The sequence below is a fragment of the Propithecus coquereli genome, unplaced genomic scaffold, assembly GCF_000956105.1.
Source record: "Propithecus coquereli isolate 6110/MARCELLA unplaced genomic scaffold, Pcoq_1.0 Scaffold811, whole genome shotgun sequence".
NCBI classification, from domain to species: domain Eukaryota; kingdom Metazoa; phylum Chordata; class Mammalia; order Primates; family Indriidae; genus Propithecus; species Propithecus coquereli.
Window position 1 is genome coordinate 282,078 of NW_012154297.1, and position 21,230 is coordinate 303,307.

General features: G+C 55.4%; 1 protein-coding gene across 1 annotated transcript in view; it reads right to left on the bottom strand.

Moving 5' to 3' along the window:
- AP1M1 (adaptor-related protein complex 1, mu 1 subunit) overlaps nt 1–19,095 on the bottom strand; it is a 29,352-nt gene extending 10,257 nt beyond the window's left edge. Inside the window, exons 1-6 of the mRNA XM_012663584.1 lie at nt 18,885–19,095; nt 14,034–14,190; nt 11,632–11,699; nt 9,212–9,342; nt 8,210–8,357; nt 723–849 (exon numbers count right to left, since the gene is read on the bottom strand). Of these exons, the coding sequence (XP_012519038.1) occupies nt 723–849; nt 8,210–8,357; nt 9,212–9,342; nt 11,632–11,699; nt 14,034–14,190; nt 18,885–18,926 (673 nt within the window). The 5' untranslated portion in view covers nt 18,927–19,095. The remainder of the gene's footprint in view (nt 1–722; nt 850–8,209; nt 8,358–9,211; nt 9,343–11,631; nt 11,700–14,033; nt 14,191–18,884) is intronic.
- Between the last annotated feature and the right edge of the window lie 2,135 nt (nt 19,096–21,230).

Sequence of the window (21,230 nt, forward strand, 5' to 3'; positions counted from 1 at the left end):
AGGGCCCAGCTGGGTGCTGCTCAAGAGAGGGACTCGGTGGGGGATGGCTTGGAGCTCCCCGAGGGCCCAGGCCTGGCACCCCTTGGGTCCTGGGTCCTGTCTTGGTTTCCCACCCCACCGAGGGGCTGTGTGGGCTGGGTCCCTGGGCGGGGAGCTGCCCCGATGGGCTAGTGCCCGAGAAGCCCCCCCGGCCAGGAATGTGGGCACAGGCGGGCCACCGAGCCCTCGTCCAGGGCCCTGAGCTCACACTGCCCACTGCCCTGCCGCAAGAAGTGCTAAGAGCCAGGTGGGGAGAGCCCAAATCCCAGCGTGTGGGATTCAAACAGCCCGGATGCAGGGCAGGAGGTGAGGGGGGAACTGGGCCCTGGAGGGACCAGAGAACGAGGCCTGAGCCTGAGCCCTGGCGGCTCAGCTCCCGAGAAGACAGCGCAGGGCAGGTGGAGGACCCGCTCTGGGACGCTCCGTGAGGCTCACCTGGGCCACCAGGGGACCTGACTTTAGGATTTTCACTCTCCTGTGCCTGCTGTACCCAGGGATTAATGGTCATGGTCGTGTTTAAAGCAACGTGAAATGTTCCTAAACCAAGCGCTCACAACCAGCTTGCTCCTTCACCCGGGCCAACATTCCCTCGGTTCTGAGCATGTGCCCGATGAAGCCTTCCTCACGGGGCCCGGCAGCTGCTCGGGGCTGCCTGCTGCCCGCCCACAGCCGAGGGTACTCACGGCCCGTGTTGTCAAAGAGAACCTTGTCGTTGAGGCCCAGGCGCAGCTCGGGCATGCCCGAGAGGAAGACGCGCATCTTGATGGAGCCCACGATCTCGCTGCGCAGGACGTTGCCGTTGGCGCTGACCTGGGGGCAGCAGCTGGGCATGAGGGGAGGCCCCTGCCTCACCAGCCACTGCCCCCACCACGCTGTGCGACCTCCCGGCCACCCCATTCTCACTGCCCTTCTCACCTCCAAGTGGTTCCCCGTCCTGGGCATCCCCTGAGCTGGGGGAGCCCCGCTCTGGCTCAGGACTCCCCCCGCCCCCAACACACAGCTGGCCGAGGGTCCCAGGCTCAGCCGCCCCCATCCGGCCTGCACACCAGGGCCTGCTGGACACTGAGCTGGACACTGCGGGTCCACCCTCTAGGCCTCAGCCCACACTGGGGCCGGGCACTGTAGCGGTGCCCGGAGTCCCCTCTGAGAGCCGTCTGGGGCACTGCGCCCTCCCTCCGGGAGCTGCCAGGAAGCCTCAGGCACGCCTGGCGGCCGGTCCCTGTGCTTGTGGCCCTGGGCCAGTCCCTGCTCACCTGATGGGCTGACCTGGGCTCTCTCGGATCAGGCCCGGCTTACTTTTCCTGGAATCTGTTTCTCCTCTTGGCCTCTTGGGGAGGCCACTGGTCCCCCATCCCCCAGGGACTGTTAAAGGTGGAGCTTCCTGGGCCCTGGTCCTTCCCTGCTTCCCTGCTTCCTCCCTGCCCTGAAGCCTGAGAACCCTACACCCAAACTAACAACCAAAACCAATCAGTCACAGCGGCTGAGCTCACTGAGCATTTCCTCTGTGCCAGGCGCTGCCACACGCGTGCTTTGGCAACCTGTGGGGCTGCGGCTGTGACTGAGATGACCTGAGGGACTACGACCCACTGTGCAAACCAGGGCACACCTGAAAGTGCGATAAGAAACTCACACCAGAGCGATGGGCCTACTCCTCCCAGCCCGCCCTGAGTGAGCCGAGATGCTGCAGCACCTCTCCTTGTGCCCATTTTAGAGATGAGGAAACTGAGGCACAGAGGGGAGGCCACCTAGGGGCTGGTGGAGGAAGTGCCAGGGCTGCAGCTGGGACCAGCACTCCATAGTGCCATGCCGCACGAGGCCATGTCCACGCCGGCAAGCGAGCCAAGGGTCACCAACTTGGACGCCTGGGGCCAAACGCCGGCTCCAGCTGTGCCACCGTGGTGGAGGGCCCGCGTTTCCTGCATGCAGAGAAGTAGGGAAGTCTGTCCAGTCTTTAACGTGAGTGTCCGAAAGCACCACGGGGACAGACAGAAGCCCTTCGCCAGTTTGCTGACTCTGAGGGGAGCCGGAAAACTGAGGTGCCAAGTGAGTGACAACCCCGAGAGAGGCAAGGAACTGGGCAAGGCCCTGTGGGGTCTGGCTCTGTCACCTCCCCACCCTCACCTCCTGTCATTGTCCCTCGCTCACTTGATTCCAGCCACACTGGCCTCTCGCGGGCCTCAACCCGGCAGGCGGCCCCCTGATCCTGCAGGGTACACAGCCACCCTGCGTGTGTCTGTCTGTCTCTGTGCCTCCCCGGTGAGGGCCGGGTGGGGCTGCTCACTGCCACGTCCACACTGAGAACGGCGTCTGCGCGCGGCGTTGGGGCCCTTGCCAGCCCGGGCTCCAGGATCCTGAGTGCTGGGATGTCACCCGTCTCACCCCCAGGGCCCTCAGCACACCACCTGACTGTGACAGCCCCTAACTCCCCTCTGCTGGGGAGCGGGATGCCCCAGTGGCATTCTGTAACTGAGCACCGAGGTCACGATGCTGCTTAGGAAGGCCCAGAAGTGGAGCCGCAAGGCCGCCCAGCCCACAGGCTAGTCTTGGCCTGGCAGGTAGCGATCAGGACAAGTGGCCTTCCCAACTGAGGCATGACCGGGCCACCCGAAGTTGGTGCCCTCCCCGGGGCGGGTGCCGAAGAGATGTTTGCCGAGGGATCGGCCGCGTGAATGCGTGGCTCCATCCAGATTGTCCGAATCTGGGAGCAAATGTTGACTCAGCCGCCAGCTCTACAATCTCAGGAAGGGAAGGTGGGGCTCTAACACCTGCCTTGTGCTGACCCCCGGGGAGGAGCGGGGTCCTTCTGGGCAGGGCCATGTGCCGCGAGGGCCGTGGTTGGGACCCCCACATTCCCAGGGCTTTGCTCTCCTACCCCAGGCACCCCAGAGCCAGGCAGACTGTGTTCTGGGCTCAGTGAACAAGTCAGACAAGGGTCCCCAGGCAGGAGGGGACCGTGGTTAGCAAGGTCACTGTCTCGCTCCAGGGCTTACGAGGGAAGAAAGCAAACAGGTTTGCACTAAGTGCGCTGGAAGAATCTCTTTGGGAAGTGCTCTCACCCGCAGTCCCACGCCCGGAGACGGCCCTCCAGAAATCTGGACCCAGGTAAGGGGGACGTCGCAAACGCACGACTGGGGATGAGTAAGCACGGGCACCGCCTGGGACAGTCAGAAACGGGCACACCCATCCCAGGCACCTGAACAGCAGCCCTGAGGCCGGTGCCCACGGCAGGGGTGGGGGGAAGGCAGCCGCAGACGAGGCAGGGGAGGCTCACCTCCCCCTTCCTCTGCCACTGACTACGGCCATGAAACCCGGGCAGAATGCCCGGCGGCTACGGGGTGACTCTACAGACAGCAGCTGGCGGACCATGGAAGAGCCGCCAGTGAGCAGCGTCCTGACCCCACCTGTCCCCCAGACAGGGAGGCGCAGCGGAAATCTGGGAGTGGAAGTGAGCGCCGAGGAGCAGACAGGGACCCTAGCTGGGCTCTAGGGTAGGAAGGGGACTCCTGACACTCAGAGGGAGCAGGGAATCCCCCCGCCCCCCTTTCTGTTCCCTCACGTCCCAGACCCCAGTCCGTCCTGTGGTGCTAGCTCTGTCCCGAGAGGGTGGGGCGACCCTGCTGCTCCTTCCTCTGTCCTCCCTCCACTGAGGCGAGAACGGGGCCCAATGGCAGACGGCACGACAGAGTGCGGAACCAGAGTCCCACATTTGTGGCCACAGGACCCAAGAAGGCCCAGGGAACTGGAAAGTACCGGCTAGTGAGCAACACGTGAGGAGCCCAGGAAAGCCACCCCACGGAGTCATTATGTCTCCAGAGAGCTCTAGAATCGTGCACGTGTGAATCTGGTCCTCACACCATACTCTGACCTGCCAAAGACTCGGAGAACTGAACTAGCCGCCCAGCGCCCAGGCTGAGCCCTGGGCGGTGCACACCCAGACAGACTGGGACAGCAGATGGCACGAAGGCTTTGAAAACTGCCCTGATGCTCGTGGCCCACAGGCTGAGGGCTGGAACCTGTGGCCTGACCCTAACCAGATCCACTGCTGGTTAAAACAAAAATATCAATAATTTCTATATAATTTAAATAGGACCTGGAATCTTATCACATAATACTCCAGAACTCTGGGATATAATCCAAAATTATATGAGGGACCAAGAAAATGTCAACTCACAAAAGGAAGTAATTTAACAGATGCCAACACTGTCACAGATGCTGGGATTATCTGACAAAGACAGTTTGAATAAAAATGAAAATCCAACATGCCAATTGTGGGATGCTTTAGCTACCAGTACATAGAGAGAAACCCTTTATAGCATGAAGGGTTTATTTTAGAAAAGAAGAAAGGTTTCAAACCAGTTATCTTCAGCTTTATCTAAAAAAACTGGAAAGAGCAAAATAAACCGAAATCAGAGAGAAGGAAATACTAGAGATTAAGAGCAGAAATCAGTGAATCGGGAATGAAAGAGAAGATATCACTATAGACACTGCAAACATTAAAAAGATAATAAGGAATACTATGAGCAACACTATGCATAAAACTCAACAACTTACATGAAATGGACCAATTTCTTAAAAAAAACAAACTACCAAAACTCACCCAAAATGAAACAGAAAATCTGAGTGATTCAAAAAATTGAAATTCAGAGTTAAAAACATTCTGAAAAATAAATCTCGAGGCTCAGATGGTTTCACTAACATCAGTTCTATACAATGCCTTCCAGAAAACAGAAGAGGAAGGAAAACTTCCTAATTCATTTTATGAGGACCCCATTACTTTGATACTAAAACCAGACGAAAACATTACAAAAAAGAGACAGTTACAGACTGATATGAATATAGATCCAAAAATCTCCAACAAAATATTAGCAAATAAAACCCAACAATACCATAAAAAGAATGTAGGTTAAGCATCCCTAATCCAAAGTCTGAAATGCTCCAAAATGCAAAACTTTTTGAGCACTGGCCTGTCCCTACAGGTGGGAAATCCCACACCTGACCTCATGTGACAGGTCGCAGTCCAAATGCAAGTGCACAACACACAGATTCTTCAGCATCCCAAGGGAAAAATAAAATTAGCTTCTAATTTACCTTCAGGCTACGTATATAAGGTGGATATGAAAACATAAATGAATTCTGTGTTTAGACTTGGGTCCCATCCCCAAGATATCTCAGTATGTATATGTCAATATTCCAAAGTCCGAAAAAATCCAAACTCCAAAACACTTTTGGTCCTGAGCATTCGCATAAGGGACACACAACCCGTAATACATCAAGACCCACTGGAGCTTATTCCAAGAATACAAGGCTGGTTCAATAATCAGAAAGCAGTCAGTGGAATCTGTCAGTATATTAACAGTCTCAAGAAAAAACCCCATGCGATCACCTCAACTGATGCATTTAACAAATGAAAAAGCATTTAACGAGATACAACAGCATTCATTAAAAAAAAAAAAAAGAAAACTTTCAGCAAACTAGCAATAAAAGGGAACTTCCTCGATGTGAAAAAGGACATCTACAATACACCCATAGCTAACATCCTACTCGATGGTGAAAGACTGAATGCTTTTCCTCTAAGATCAGTAACAAGGCAAGAATGTCCACTCTCACCACTTGTATCCAACATTGTACTGGATATCTTAGTGAGGCAAGAAGGCAAGAAAGAGATAAAAGGCATAAAGATCGAAAGGGAAGAAATAAACTGTCCCTATCTGCAGCCAATACATCTATGGCACAAAGTCCCACGGAATCTAAAAAAACACTTCCAGAGGAAGTGTGTTTGGCAAGATTGCAGGATACCAGGTCAACACACAAATATCAATCATATTTCTATCCCCTGGTGATGTCCAAATGGAAACTGAAATTTAAAAATATACAATTTACAACAGCTTCAAAAAAAAAGAAATACTTAGGTATAAATCTAATACTACACCATGGCAAAAACTACAAAACACTGATGGAAAGAAGTCAAAGATGACATAAATAATATATATTACATATCAAATATTTATATAAATAATATGTATCAAATATATTTACATATATCGTGTGTGTGTATATATATATAGACACACACACACACACACACACACACACACACACACACACACACACACACACACACACACACGGTGTTCGTGGATTGGGAGACTTAATATGGTAAAAATATCAGTTCTCCTCAACCTGAGCTATAGAGTTAACACAATACCAAGCAAACTCCCAGCAGGATTTTTGTAGATCTAGACAAGCTGATTCTAAAATTTTAAGGAACTAGAATAGCTAAAACAATTTTAAGAAAGAATGCTGGAAGAATCATACTATGTGATTTTCAGATTTACTACAAAGTTACAGCAACAAAGACAGTGTGGTATCGGCAAAGGAATAGATATGGAACAGAACAGAGTCCCGAAACAGACCCACACAAATGCGGCCAATTTACTTTTGACCAAAGTGCAAAAGCAATTCAGTGGAGAAAGGACAGACCTCTCTAAAAATGATGTTGGAACAATTGCAAAAAATTATTTCATATGCAAAAAAAATTAACTTGGATACAAACCTCACACCTTATATAAAATTTAACTCAAAACTGATCATAGATCTAAATGTGAAACTATTAATATAAAGCTTTTAGAAGAAAACCTAGGTCTATATGACCTTGGGTTTGGCAATGACTTCTTAGACAGCACCAAAGCGCAACCAATAAAAAAATATTTGATAATTGGATTTCATCAAAATTAAAACCCCCTGCTCTTTGACAGACACTGCTAAATAGAATAAAAAGACAAGCTACAGACTGAGAGAAAATATTTGCAAATTACGTATCTGACAAAGGACTTACATCCAGAACATACAATTCTAAAGCTCAACCATATGAAAACAAATGACCCGATTTAAAAATGCTCAGAAGACACAAAGAGACATTTCTTCAAAGAAGATATACAGATGACAAACACATATTAATAAAAAGACGTTCAACACCATTAGCCACTAGCGAAATGCAAACGAAAACTGTGCTGAGATGCTACGACATGCCTATCGGGATGGCAAAAATAAAAGCACTGACCAAGGATGCGGAGCAACCGGAACTCTCCTCCGCTGCGGGTGAGAGTGCGAAATGGTAATGGTTTGGCAGTTTCTTATAAAGTTAAACACACACTTACCGCGTGACCCAGCCATCCCACTCCTGGGTATTTACCCTAGAGAAACGAAAACTTATGTCCACACATAAACCTGTACACGAAATGTTTATAGCAACTCTATTCATAATTGCCAAAAATCAGAAAACAACACAAACGTCCTTTGATGGGTGAGTGGATACACAACCTGTGGTTCAGAGTATAAAATAAATCTAAATGAATACAAAAAGAGACAAACTTTTGACACACGTAACAAACCCTGGATGAGTCTCAAAGGCATCACGTTGGGTGAGAGAAGCCAGACTCCAGAGGCCACAGACCGTATGCTGCCACTCACACAGCGATCTCAGCGCCACACCACGCCATTCACACGACAATCCCGAAGAGACGAAAACCATGGTGATGGAGAACAGACCAGTGGTAGCCAGGGCGTGGGGGAGGGCGGAGGGCAGGGTGACAAAGGGGCAGCACGAGGGAGGTTTTGAGATTCTGTGTCCCGACCGCAGTGATGGGTACACAAATCTGCACAAGCAGGAAAACTCATTTTATAAAAAGGCCAACTTTACTCATAACTTAACTAAAATTAAGAAAAAAACCTAAACATACACAAAACAGTAAAACAAAACAGAGAAACCAAACCCAAAAAACAAAACAAAACAAAAAACACCAAGCTGCAGGAGAACCACATCTTGGGAGCTCAGTTTTACAGAAAAACGACGTGTGTTTGTCTATCTAAAGGAGGAGGCCCGGGGCGGACAGTGACGGCGGCCTCCTGATTACAGGAGCGCGTCGCTTTCTAACTCAATACACTGCTTTTTTTAAAGCAATGTTCATGGATTGATTCTAAATCGGAACAAAAGCTAATAAAGATAAAACAAGTTCGAGTTTCACTGTGTGGCCCAAACTGACCCCTGATCTGCTGCCACACGGAACCTGCGTGGTTCTCGGGGCTTTGCTGGTTTTAAAATATTATTTGTGTTTATTTCTATTGTGGAGGAGCAACATTTTATAGAGAGAGGGAAAGGAAGCAAGCCTACCAGGAGGTTGACAGACTCGATGACGTCCAAGAACACCTCATTCTTCCGGTACTTGATGCCTTCGGACCGCCAGGACACTGCGTTGGTGACGGTGGCCGGGGGCCGCGGGGCCCCTGTTTCCAGCTTGTGGCCTTCCTGAGTGATGTACCTGGGGGGCCACACACCCAGAGGTAAGGAGGGGCCCTCTGCACCAATACCACAGCTTCGGGCCCTGACGTCTCGGCAGGGCTGCAGTGGGACGGGGCAGGTCCTGGCTGACTTGCAAACAGGCCCTCACTTCCATCGCGCCCAGAAAAGGCAGCCTCTGGCTCCCCCTGGGGCTGCTTAGCACAAGAAAATCTTAACAATTTCCAAAAAACCAACAGACTCAAGTTACAATGACCCTAAAGCATTAGTTTTTGAGGGGACCATGGAGACAGTGTGGGGAGGAAAGCAAGTGGGGGTGAGCTGTTCCCGTCCCTGCTGGACACGCAGATGGGACTGAGCCCTGCAAGGGTAACCTGGCGACCCCGATCCCACCTGGGGGGTGATGGGCATGGTGGCTGGGAGCACAGGCTTGTCTGCACGCCTGTCTGCTCCCTGCACAGTGGGGAGAGGCTGAATGGGGAGATTGTGGATTGCAAAGTGTGCTGTACAGGCCTGGCCCCCGGAACTGCTTGATCCACGTGGGCCATTCTTGGAGGGGCAGGACTCCGAAGAAGGAAGATTTTGATCACGACAATAAAAACAAAGGCAGGTGACTCCCTAATAGCAAGGGGTTTGGCGCATCTACGTGGGTAGAAAATAAAGACCCAGCAACTGGAAAAATACTCCTGTTATGAACGGGTGTTGAATGAAAACAGGATCCCAAAGCACCGAGGGCAACTTAGTAAGAGCACGTACAGGGCTGGAGACGGGAGGGCGGACGGGGAGACGACATTGGCTTCTCCCGTTTCCAAACCTGCGGACGTCAGCGTCCTGCTGCACCCAGGCCCGACCCCCGGCCCCGCGCTGCCCACTCACTCCTGCAGGATCTTGCTGTCGGTGGTCTGGGGGTAGCCGAAGTCCATGAGCTCATCCAGCAGCTCGTAGATGATGACAAAGTTGTCTCGGATGCTCTCTTCCTCCAGCTCCTTGAAGTACTCGGAAAACACCTGTGGTGTTGGAGGCAGGCGGGTGTTAGAAGACGGATGGGAAGTGAACAAATGCTTGCACAAATGCATTTGCCCTCCTGCCTCGAGGCCCCAGCCAGCAGCCCTTCTGCCCACTCTCTAGGCTTGCTGACCTGCTACAGGGCCGGGGTGGGGGCAGGAGGAGGGCAGTGGCTGTCTGTACGGTGGGAGCCGGCTGGCACTGCCGCAGATGTGCTCTAAAGCCTGGTCAGAAGCGGCACATCCCGATCCCGCTCTCTTCTCCCCGGGGGCTGGGGCCCCTCCCGAGCTGCCCTCTGATTCTGGCTGTAACAGTCAGCCCTTGCCTCCGAGTCAGCAGGGACTCCGGTGAGGGCCAAGAGCCACCTTCTGGCCTTGGTGAGCTGCCGGCCTGCACAGCTACATGTGCGCACGTGTCTGCCCCATTTCAACACAAAGTTCAGAGGGTTAAAGAAGGGACGCCAAAGAGGAGGGGCTTGTTAGAAGCTCTTTTTTTTTGTTAGTTTTTTTCCCCTATTTTTTAGAGATGGGTCTCACTCTGTCACCCAGGCTGGAGTGCAATGGCACAATTGTAGCTCACTGCAGCCTCAAACTCCTGGGCTCAAGCGATCTTCCTTCCTCAGCATCCTGAGTAGCTGGGACTACAGGTGTGCACCATCACACCTGGTTAATCTAAATAATTTTTTAGAGATGGGGTCTTGCTATGTTGCTCCAATTGGTCTTTTTTTTTTTTTTTTTTTGAGACAAGAGTCTTGATCTGTCGCCTGGGCTAGAGTGCTGTGGTGTCAGCCTAGCTCACAGCAACCTCCAACTCCTGGGCTCAAGTGATCCTCCTGCCTCAGCCTCCCGAGTAGCTAGGCTACAGGCACGCGCCACGATGACCGGCTTATTTTTTTCTATTTTTAGTTGCCCAGTTAATTTCTTTCTATTTTAGTAGAGACAGGGTCTCGTTCATCCCGAGGCTGCTCTTGAACTCCTGACCTCAAGCAATCCCCCCACCTCAGCCTCCCAAAGTGCTAGGATTATAGGTGTGAGCCATCATGCCTGGCCGCTCAGGTTGGTCTTGAACTCCTGGCCTCAAGTGATCCTCCCGTCTTGGTCTCCCGAGTAGCTAGGATTACAGGTGTGAGCCTCCATGCCCAGCCGGCAGAAGCTCTTTTGTTAGCACTAACACCGAAGGAAGGAAGGTCACTAAAATAGAAAAGAAATGCCCAGCACTTGGGGAGAACCTTCCCCTGCCCACATCCCCGTGCTCCCTCCTCTGCTGGCGTCCCTGGGCATTCCGGGACTGCAGTCGCCCGGGCCTCTGCTTGGAAATCACGGACAGCACAGCCAGGCACGGCCCGCCTGAGGTGGCTCCACTGCCCCAGAGTGACGGCCAGCCCCCGGCCCGCACGTGGGGGCTTCCCAGGCAGACGCGCCACTCTCCTGCCCCTCCTCCTGACATTCTGCACGGGCAGCACCACCTGAGGGAGGGAAGCTCTCCTGGGCCCACCCCAGGCCCCCGGGGCCCCATTCCCAGCTTTCTTTAGCCCCCCAACCCCACCTGGCCAGGCCCCCACCGGCATTCCTGGAAGCCTGCGGCAGGCTCCTCGCTGCCTGCAAGTTCTTCCTCTACTCAGCACCCAGATAGGTTGCTTTAAATCAAACCAGGTCTTTTCAGTCTCCCGCTCAAAGCCCTCTGCAACCTCTCACCAGACGTGGAATGAAATCCACACGCCCACACAGCCCCCCGTGGTCCAGCCCCACAAGCTGTCCCACATTGGCCTCCCTGGTCTTCCCTAACTGCCCCAGGCATACTCCTGCCCCAGGGCCTTTGCATGTGCCGCTGTCGCCCCCATCTCATCGTCGGCCTGGGCCTGGCATGTGCCAATTTTCTCCAAGGCAGGCCTGGGTTATGTGTGCCTTGAGAGTTCCTGGGAGACTCTGAGCTGAGCTGGGCTCTGCATCCCTGCTGGTATTCCACCTCTCCAAGCCCGGTTTTCACCAAAAATCCTTCCATAGCTGGCCGGGGGGCCTGCCTGTCCCTCCCGCGGTCAGGGCACACCCCTGCTCTGAGCCCCACCTTCTCCTGTTCACCTTCTTCCTCACCAGGGAGGGGGAGCAACGAAGGCCACAGAATTCCACAGGGGTGGGGGGCAGGGGCTCTGCCATCCCACTTCCTGAGGTTCCAGTCCCAGAACGCCCCGGGGATGCTGCGGCTCTGGCTCGGGCAGCCATGCACGGGGAGGCGCGAGAGCAGAGTCGAGACAACTGCCACCCACCCCCCTTGGCCCCTCCGACAAGACTCACCTGCACCACCTTGTAGAGGAAGGAGAACACCAGGGACACACATGCGTTTTTCTTGGAAGTGGCGACCACTGCATGGCGGCCGCAGTTAAGGAGCGTTGAGACGCCTGGGCTGCCACCTCGCAGACCCTGGTTCCCGGAGGAACCCCACCCCCACGCTGCACTCAGAGCCTCCCCAGCCCCACTCCCAGCCATTTACTTGGCCCGCCGTGGGTCACCAAGCTCCTGGTCTGAGCCAGGCCCAGGACACAGCAGTCCCCAGTCAGATGTGGTCCCAGCCCCCCGGGAGTGCTTGTTAACCCAGAGAATCACAGGTGGCACAGGGCACCTGTCCCAGCTGCTGGGTTAGGGGCTTCCCTGAGTGGGGCGGGCAGAGGGGCGGGGCTCATTCCAGGCGCAGAAGGCACGACACAATCGACCCTGCTCCTCTAGCACCGACCGCCCTGTGACCCTGCTGAAGCCCAGCACGCCCCAGCCAGGGCCAATTCCAGCTCTAGCCCTTCCTGGCTTTGGGAACACGAGCCTTGGCCCCTGAAGCAAACCTTTTCAGAGAAACCTCCGTTTTCTCTCCTGCGAGTGGCTTCGCCAAGGTCATGTACACAAAGGGGCTGGCACAGACTCTCCCTCTCACCATGGGAGCCAGCCCCTGCCTCCCGGGGTCAGGGTGTGCTGGGCGCTCCCGCTCCTCTTTCCCCAATGGGCCTCGAGCCACCAGAGAAGGCCGGCTCCTTCTCCGCAGGGCCACGCACCGCACCCTGGACGTCCCTGTTCAGGACACGTCTATGCCACCTGACTCGTGTGCCCAGCAGCAAGCTCCGGGAGGGAGGGAGGGCAGGGGCCACATCCACCTCACTTCCTGCCTCACCCTGGCACAGCACAGGGGCCCAGGAAATGGACGTCAGCCCGGTCCAAGGAGTGCTGGCCCCCCTTCCCCTGCCGGGCAGCATGCCCTCCCCAGGTGCTTTATAAGGAGGGGAGTGGGCACCTCATGGCCAGGGCCTTGCTGGAAATTGTCACCCAGCATTAGAACTAAGGCCCAGGCTGGGGGTGAGAGGACATCCACTCACCCGTGCCTGGAACGGAGGGGCCCATCTGGAAATCCAGCCTCCTCCCCACACCTACGCAGCCAGGGCCCAGAGCGGGTGGCTTCAGAGGGCAGCCAACTCCTGGGGTTACAGGCTGCCTGTGCTGCCCGTGAGAGCTGTCCTTGGGGCCTTCCAGAGCAAGGTGAAGTCTAGACAGGGGCACGCCACGGGGAGCCAGACGAGGGCCCCGAGCCAGCACAGCCCACGGCGGGATGTGCACGGAAGTCACCAGGAATGATCTCCCTATAGCGCAGACGCTGACCGGGCAGGGCTGGGGGGCCTGGGATCCTGTGTCTCCAAAAGACTCCCAGGGGACGCTCTTGCCCGTGGGCCACACCGTACGAGCAAGGCCCCGAGTGTCTCCACGAGCACGGGGAGGGGCACGGATCCCACACCTGCAGGGTGCAATGTGCACGTATCAGCTCGACTGACCCAACAGTCCTGCAGCGAGGGGTCAGTGCTGCCACCGGACTGTGGCAGGGGGAGGGACTCGCCTCCGGTCCCGTGGCTGCTGGAGCTGGGGCTCGAATGGGGCTGTCCGCTGCAAAGCCAGGCCCTGCCCGCAGTAGCGTGGGTACCGCAGTGTGCCTGGAGGTCTGACCAAAGCTGTGGGGTGGCCAATCAGACCTCGAGGATGAAAACTGGCTTGGCCAGGGCTCCACACGGGCCTGCGGGCAGGAAGCGCGGGCGGAGTAGCGAGCGGTCTCTCCCCTTCTTTGTACGGGGAGCACCAGGCCAGTACCCTCCCACCTGGAAGCTGGCCTCCGCATGTCCACCCCTGTCCCCAGCAGTCTGGCCCCAACTCAGCAGCCAGAGGCTTCCACAAAATGCAAATTTGCCTAAAACCCTCCAAAGACTTCCCATCACATTAAGATGATGTCCTTCGAAGCCTAGGACCCTGCCGACCACTCCAGCCTTGCTCCCACCAGGCACCCCTCTCCTGGGCTCCAGCTGCCCCCACTGAAGCTTCTGGAACAAGCCTCACTTTCCCCTGCAGATGCTTTGCCCGGGCCTAGTGCCTGCCTACTCCTCCAGCTGGCCTTCCTGAGGGTCTCCTCCAGGATGTCACCTCCCTTCCTGGGTCCCCGGGCCAGATGAGGGCCCCGTCACACCCTCTCCTCTCCTCGTACCTGTCACCCATGTCGTGTGTTCTCTGCCCATCTCCTCTGGCAGCAGGGAGCTCCAGGGGGACAGGGCTGTGTCTGGTGGCTCCTGCTGTGCCCACGCCAGCCCTGGGCCAGGCCAGGTGCTCGTGGCTGTCAGCACGCACGCGCGTGCACACACAGCAGTCCCCTGGGAGCCGCCCTGGCAAAGGGATACGATACAGGTTGTTGTGTTTGATCCACATGAAGCGGACCCCGCCGTGGGCCAGGATGGGCGACAGCATCCCCTCCTCCTCCTTCTCCATCAGGATGGGCATGAAGTGTTCCACCTCTGACATGTCCACGTCGCCGCGGTAGTTCCGGCAGATGAGCACCTGGCGTGGGGAAGGAAGAGGGAAGATGCTTTCCTTCTGAGTTCTGCAGCCCGGGGTGACACGTGCCAGCCTGCCTCCCTCTGCGGACACTGATCATGACCCGTCTGTGAAAGGGTGAGACTAGGGGCCATTCCGATCTCCATCTCCCAGGGACCACCTTGAGGAGAGCGTCTTCCTCAGGGGCAACTTCCACAGGGTCCACCGGAGGGTATGGATGGGAGGGGGCCCTGGGGCAGGAGTCCAGCCAAATTGCTCAGAGACACCAGGTTAAGCAATGCCCCACAGGCTCTCAACGCAGACCTTCTCAGAGCCTTTCCCGTGCTAACGCACCCCGCTCTCCTATCTCTGTCAGGGCACCTGTCCCCTGCTGAGGGTTCTCGTTCACTGGAACCCGCCTGTGGCCCGAGGAGAAGCCCTCCTCCGGGTCTCTGTCTCAGAGCCTGCGGGTTAGTGAGGATGACAGCACCCAGAACCCCCATCCACCGTCGATGGGAACATAAAACGGGACCGCCACTCCGGTGAAGTTTAGCAGCTTCCCCAAAAGTTACTCCAGAGTTACCGTATGACGCAGCCATTCCTCTCAGGCGTTTACACGAGAGAAGCGAAACCACACGTCTGCGGGAAGACTGGCACACAAACGTTTACAGAAGCTTTAATTTACAAAACGTCCTTCGGCGGGTGAGCGTGGAAACAAGGCCCACGCGCGCCATCAGCACCGCTCCTCGGCAACGAAAAGGAACGGACTGGCGACACAAGGACGCATCTCAGCCACTGCGCCGAGCGAAAGAAACCGCACAGAACAGAGCTTTTCCTGCATTCTTACATAAAACCCTAGAAATGGTGACGAGAAACAGCCCAGGGGCTGCCCGGGCGCAGGGCTGGACAGCAAAGAGGTCGGGAGAAGCTTTGGGGGGTGTGGTTACCGCTTCCCAGGTACACACGGGACTGATCTCATCAAACTGCACATTTTAAATAAGTGCAGTTTATTACATGTAAATTACACCGAAGGACCTAAAAGGAGGTTGGAAGCTTTACCAGCCTGGGCACGGCTATGGTTGGGGGTGCTGCCTAGAGCGACCGCTGCTCTCGGGGCCCGCGAGGACAGCCAGCGGCAGGGCGTCATCGCGGAGCTGACCATCCTGGGAACCGTCTGCCTCAGAACCTGCCATTTCATTACATACATCGTCTTTGTTCTTTCAGGCCGCGGAGAGAGGGGGAAGCACCTTCCTTTCCTTGTCTCTCCCTGTGGCCCGTGGGACAGGTCAGAGAGAGGCAGGTGACATGTCAGAGGCTCTGCTTGGAGCTTCTTGCACAGAAGCCGCATCAGGTCTCTCCCCTGCTGAAACTGCCACCTAGCCCAGCCTCCCCGGGCACTGAGTCTGTCCGGGTGGCTCACAAGGACCTGTGGAGTCTGGCTGCTCTGAGCCGCTCCGACGCCTCTCTGTCCACACCGCCCTGGCTTACTCCACTCCAGCCAGCCTGGCCTCTTAGCCGGTGTCTGAGCCAGCCACGTCTGTGCCCACCCCAGGGCCTTTGCACTTGCATTCTCTGCCGAGAATGCCAGGACCTGGCTCTTCTCATTTCTCAAGCGTCGGCCTGTCAGTACCTCCCCCGAGAAGTCTTCCTGCTGCCCTGGCTGAGAGATCACATCCCATCCCCGTCAACCCTGACCCTGCTTTATCTTCACTGTCCCTGTCACCCCCCGCTTTACGCATTTGGATCCTCATTTATGGCCTGACGTTCCCTGAGAACAGCGTCTACTTGTCTTATTCACAGCTACGTCCCAACACCCAGAACAGAGCCTGGCCCACAGTAGGTGCTCAGTAAACGTTTGTGCAGTGACTATGGGAGTGAGGAGGAAAAGGAAGCGGGGACACTGCCCAGGTGTCCAGTGCAGACACCTGAATGGACGATGGCGTCACTGAGATGAAGGCAGGTAAAGGGAGTTCATTTGGGGGGAATGCTGAATTTGCAGTGGCTGTGGGACCTCCATGGTGTCCCAGAGGCCAGTGAATCTCCAGATAAGTGCTCTGGGCAAATTTGAGAGCTATTGGTCCACTGACACGAACCAAAGCCCACCCAAGAAGAGGGACAGTACGGGGACGCATGCCTGGGCCAAGCAGCTCAGCAGCCACAGGGAGGACAGCGGAGGAGGGGCTGGCAGTTGGTGAGAGAAACAGGAGGAAGAGGGAAGGAAGAGAGGAGAGAGAGGGGGAGAAAGAGAGAGAGAAGCTCCTCCTTCCCAGGAGGGAGGTGCTGAGGGGAGAGGGGTTAGTGGTGTCAGAAGCTGCTGAGACCCGAGGGAGATAAGGCGGAGACGTGTCCATGGAGGGCTTCTGCCAGCTCCACGTGGCCACGCTGGTTTCCTCGGTGATCAGAGGCGCTGCTTGGCAGACATGTGGGCACGCATTGCTTGATGTGCCATTGCTGTATTTGTGGTTAAACGCAGTCTGCTAGGGAGGCGAATTTTCGGAACACGAGGTCCGCAGGGAGAGGAATGATAAAGGGCATCATGGTTGCTGGCGGGGAGGGGAGCCCACGGCTGCCTTGGGGTGCATCCCGAAAGGCAGGTCTGTTCATGCTCCTCCCAGGCTACAGCCTGTTTGCAGTGGCTCCTCCTTCCCGGAATTGAAGGGGTCTCCTTGGTCCCCTCCTCCCATCTGGACATTCTCAACACCTAAGTCCAGGCACCAGCATCGCCCAGGACTTCCAGCTCGCCAGCCCCAGGGGCTGCCCCTCACCCCTCGTGCCCACTGGGCCGCCTCTTTTCCACTGGACCGTCACCTGGTCACCTTCCAAACCCGGCTCCAGCATCCCCCTCTTCCAGGGAGCCTTTCGTAACCACCTCCCCTTCTGCTGGCCAAAGACGAGGTCGGGCAACTGTGTCACCTGGGGCTTTGTCCCTGCCCCTGTGGCTGCCTGGATCCAACTGTTGGGTAATGTCTCTGCTTCCATGTGACTCCCCTGCTAGGCCCAGAGACCTGTGGAGGCTGACGTGGACCACGAGCCGTGGGCAGTGCGGAGCCTGTCGTAAGCGTCCGCTCAGCGAGTCCGAGCAAAAACCCCACAAAAGCCTCTTTTCACCAGAGAGGAAAGCGAGGCTCAGAGAGGAGAAGGCAATTGCCCAAGCTCACACAGCTGGGCAGCAGCCACAGGTTTTGAGCTTAGTTCTGACTCCACAGCTATGGAGAGACAGCTGGCGCCGATGGATACCCCGTGCCTGGCACAGGACTGGGTACATGCTGGGCACTTGAGAGATGTTTGCTGAAGAAGCAAGCGAGCTGAGACAGGCAGCCTGCTGGCACCTCTGGGGAGGCGGTGGCCAGGGCGGAAGAATCATGCTACAAGGCCGTGGGGAACACTGCATGGAGGGCTTCTGCCAGCTCCACGTGGCCACGCTGGTTTCTAGGAAGGTTGTCTTCCCTGCTTCCAAGAAGGCCAGGGAAGGAAGCCCTGCACGGGCCCTCACCAGTTGCTGACTTTGGGTGGCATCTAGGGCAGGCGCCCACCCAGGGGACTTAAGGAAAGCACTGCCGGTAGGGCAGGAAGGGGCAGCCACTTCACCTCCTCACTCTCAACTGCTTCCGAGCTAACTCCTGCCCGCCTCACCCGGGACCCGACACCTATTTGTTTCTCTCGCTGAGCAATGTCGGGCTTAATATCATTGGGTGGGTGCTTGTTGCTTCCACATGTGAGAGGCCAGACAGTCCCTTGCCTTCCACCTAGGATGGACTTGGGGGGGGGGGAAAGCAGCCCATTCCTGAAAGGCAGAAATGATCCCTCCCTTAAGTTTTCTCAGGTAACCCTGGGGGAAGATGTCTGGGTCCTAGTTTACGTCCAACTCTCTCATGTCTCGGTGCGATTTGTCACTCGCCTCTCAGGAAACCCTCTCTCATCCTGGTCCACCACTGCAAATTACATTTATTTGTGCCCTCAGAGATTAGTGACCGTCTCCCCCACCAGCCCATGAGCTCCCTAAGGACAGGGCAGATTTTGCTCTAACAAGGCAGCCCGAGGTTGAGCACCCCGCCTAGCACTTAGTGGATGTTTCGCAGATAGCGACGGAATGGGTAGATGATGCTGGGTGGGACTCCTGGAGCTGCTGCTTCTCTGTGACCAGCGTGACCTTGGGCAGGTTGCTTAGCTGCTCTGTGCCTCAGTTTCTCCCTCTGTAAAATGGCGCTTCCACCACCCACCTCACAGAACTCTTGTAACTAACCAGAAGTCACAATGCGCGTTAAGAAATTCCTATGGGGAGAAAGTGCAAAATAAACAGAAGCTGCTGCACCCGAAGAAGGCGGGACCGGGCTTCGAGGGCACGCTGTCCCCGCCACGCCTCGCCGCCCTCGGCCAAGGGTCGCGCAGCCCCCGGGTGCCCAGCCTGGCTCCAGGGCCGGCTGCGGCCGGTCCTCCGGGTCCTCGCCCAAGCCTGGGTCCCGTCCCGGGCACGAGGCACTCCAGCGCGGCGGCCCACCGCGTTACCTAGCAACGGGGCGGGGCTTCCGGACTGAAGACCCCCCGCCCGGTTACCTAGCAGCAGGGTGGGGCCCTCAGAACCGGACTGCCGGCCTTCTTGCCTAACACCAGGGTGGGGCCCACTGGCCGGTTACCTAGCAACAGGGTGGGTCCCCCGTGTGCGCGGGGAGGCCCCTGCCGGTTGCCCGGCAACGGGGAGGGTGGGGAGCCGTCAGTACCTTGCCCTTCAGGTCCAGCACGTAGACGGCGCTGGCGGACATGGCGGCTGCGGGAGGCCACGGCAGCTGCCGAGGGCGGTGGCGGTGGCGGCAGAGACTGCCGGCTGTTGAGCAAGGCCGGGCGCGCCCCGCGACACTTCGCCTCCACTTCCGGTTCGAGGATCCGTGTTCGGACCGTTATGTCCGGTCAGGGAGGAGCTGCCAGCAATGCGCAGGCGCGGGACGCAATGTACGCAGGCGCAGTATGTCCTGTGGGACCGTATTTCTTGCCCAGCGCCCGGGCGTGAGGCCCTGAGGGGCGGGGCCGACGAACGAGGCACCCTCTGGCTGCCGGGCCGAGCAATGAAGCCAGGGCAGCGGGAAACCACCTCCTGTGGGCCAAACTAGGCGAGGGCGCCTGGAGGGGGCACCCACCTGGGGCCCAGCCCTGTGGAGCTCACAATCTAGTGGGGAAATCTAGGAAACAAATAAGTACACAGTCAAAAGGGGAAGGGTTAGGCGGCGATGACTTGGAAAGAGATCAAACACTCTGGGAATGGCAATGAAGCCTGTCAGTGTCAACATTTATCAATGAATGAGATGAAATCCTGTTTATTGCCCGGAATGTTTTCATGAAAACCACGCCCCCTGATCCAAGATCAAAAGCACCGCGTTTTATTTCTGCTGTTAGTGGCCACCTGGGTAATGCAAACGGTGGCCCCTGATTAATCAGTTGAATTATATCTAGTTTGCTTTTATGAACACTTGGGCTGTGGAGAAATGCTTGCCTTCTGTTCCAATAAACCATCACGGTACCCTGAGGATCCTAATGCTGCAGTATCAGAGCCATTTTACCCAAGCTGCCCGCCTCTGGCATATCTTTTATCTTCCCTCCTATCTCTGTTGGGGTTTGAAAAAATGGTTTTTGCAAATCTATGGTTATATATCCTTGCTTAGGATGGAGATATAATTGTGAGAAAATCCAGAGAAGAAAAGTGGGGCTGGGTGTGGTGGCTCATGCCTGTAATTCTAGCACTTTGAGAGGCTGAGGCAGGAGGATTTCTTGAGGCCAGGGGTTCGAGACCAGCCTGAGCAAGAGCGAGGCCCCCCGTCTCTACAAAAACTAGAAAAATTAGCCTGGTGTGCTGCTGCACGCCTGTAGTCCCAGCTACTCCAGAGGCTGAGGCAGGAAGATCGCTTGAGCCCAGGAGTTTGGGGTTGCACTCTAGCCTGGACAACAGAGCAAGACCCTGAGACAAAAAACAGACAGACAAACCAAAACCCTGGAATATTTGAAAACGACTAAGTGAATCCTGGGCTGGAAGCATTCTTGCACAAAGCAAGCAGCCAAGAGGGGCTTTCTGATACTGATTGTCCATTGAATAAGCTCTGGAAGGAATCTGATCACACGTCAGGGCTGTGACTGATTACTGCCTAAGAAAGAACATCAGGGCCTCTTCAGCAAGAGTTAGCAGTGACAGATGTGATGGGTAAGGAACCCTATTGTATCTAGCTTCATACTTTGCCCAATTTATTGTAGTGTTTTAGAAAATTTTTTTAAACACAAAACTGTACACATTCACTGAAGGAAGACTGAGAACATGCCAAAAAGTATAAGGCAGAAAGAAAAACTAACTAAGAGAGGTGGCCCCTCATTATAGAGCGTTTCCTTCCAGGTTTGCTCTAGGCATTTTGTTTTAGATGTTTAAAAATCAGTATCAAGGGGGCTGGAAGTGACTGGATGTCTTTGGAGGAAACAAACTCTCAAATCTCAAGAGTACCATCCACAGTAAGCACTGTCTTTACACATAAATTACTCGTGACGCTTTTTTCTTCATGTGGGGGCAATTCAGGTCACATCTGAATCTCAACCTTGCTATTTATACTTAATAAATGCAGACTACACCATACCTATTACGGTAGGGCAGGGTTTCTCAAATTTTGATTCGTCTGTCCTCTGGGGAGCTCTAAAAAAATCCCAACGACCAAACCCCACCCCAGACCAATTAAAACAGAATCTCTAGACATGGGTTTCAGGCCTCAGTGGTTCTTAATGCTCCCCAGGAGATTCTAATGTGTGGCAGCTGTGGCAGACTGTCATGGTGACAGCCCCCAACAATCCACACATCCTGGTGTCCATGCCCTTGTGTGGTTCCCTCCTGGACTCTCCGTTTGGCTATGTGACTTGCTTTGGCCAATGACAGGCTATGTGGGGAGACATCCTGGAGAGTCAGATGTCATCTTGGACTTTGTGGCCCCAGGCAAGCCAATGTGGCTAAATGAGTGAACTAAAACACACTACATGGAGAAGAACCTTCTAGCACAGCAGCTGACCCACAGAATTTTGAGAGATAATATATCCTTGTT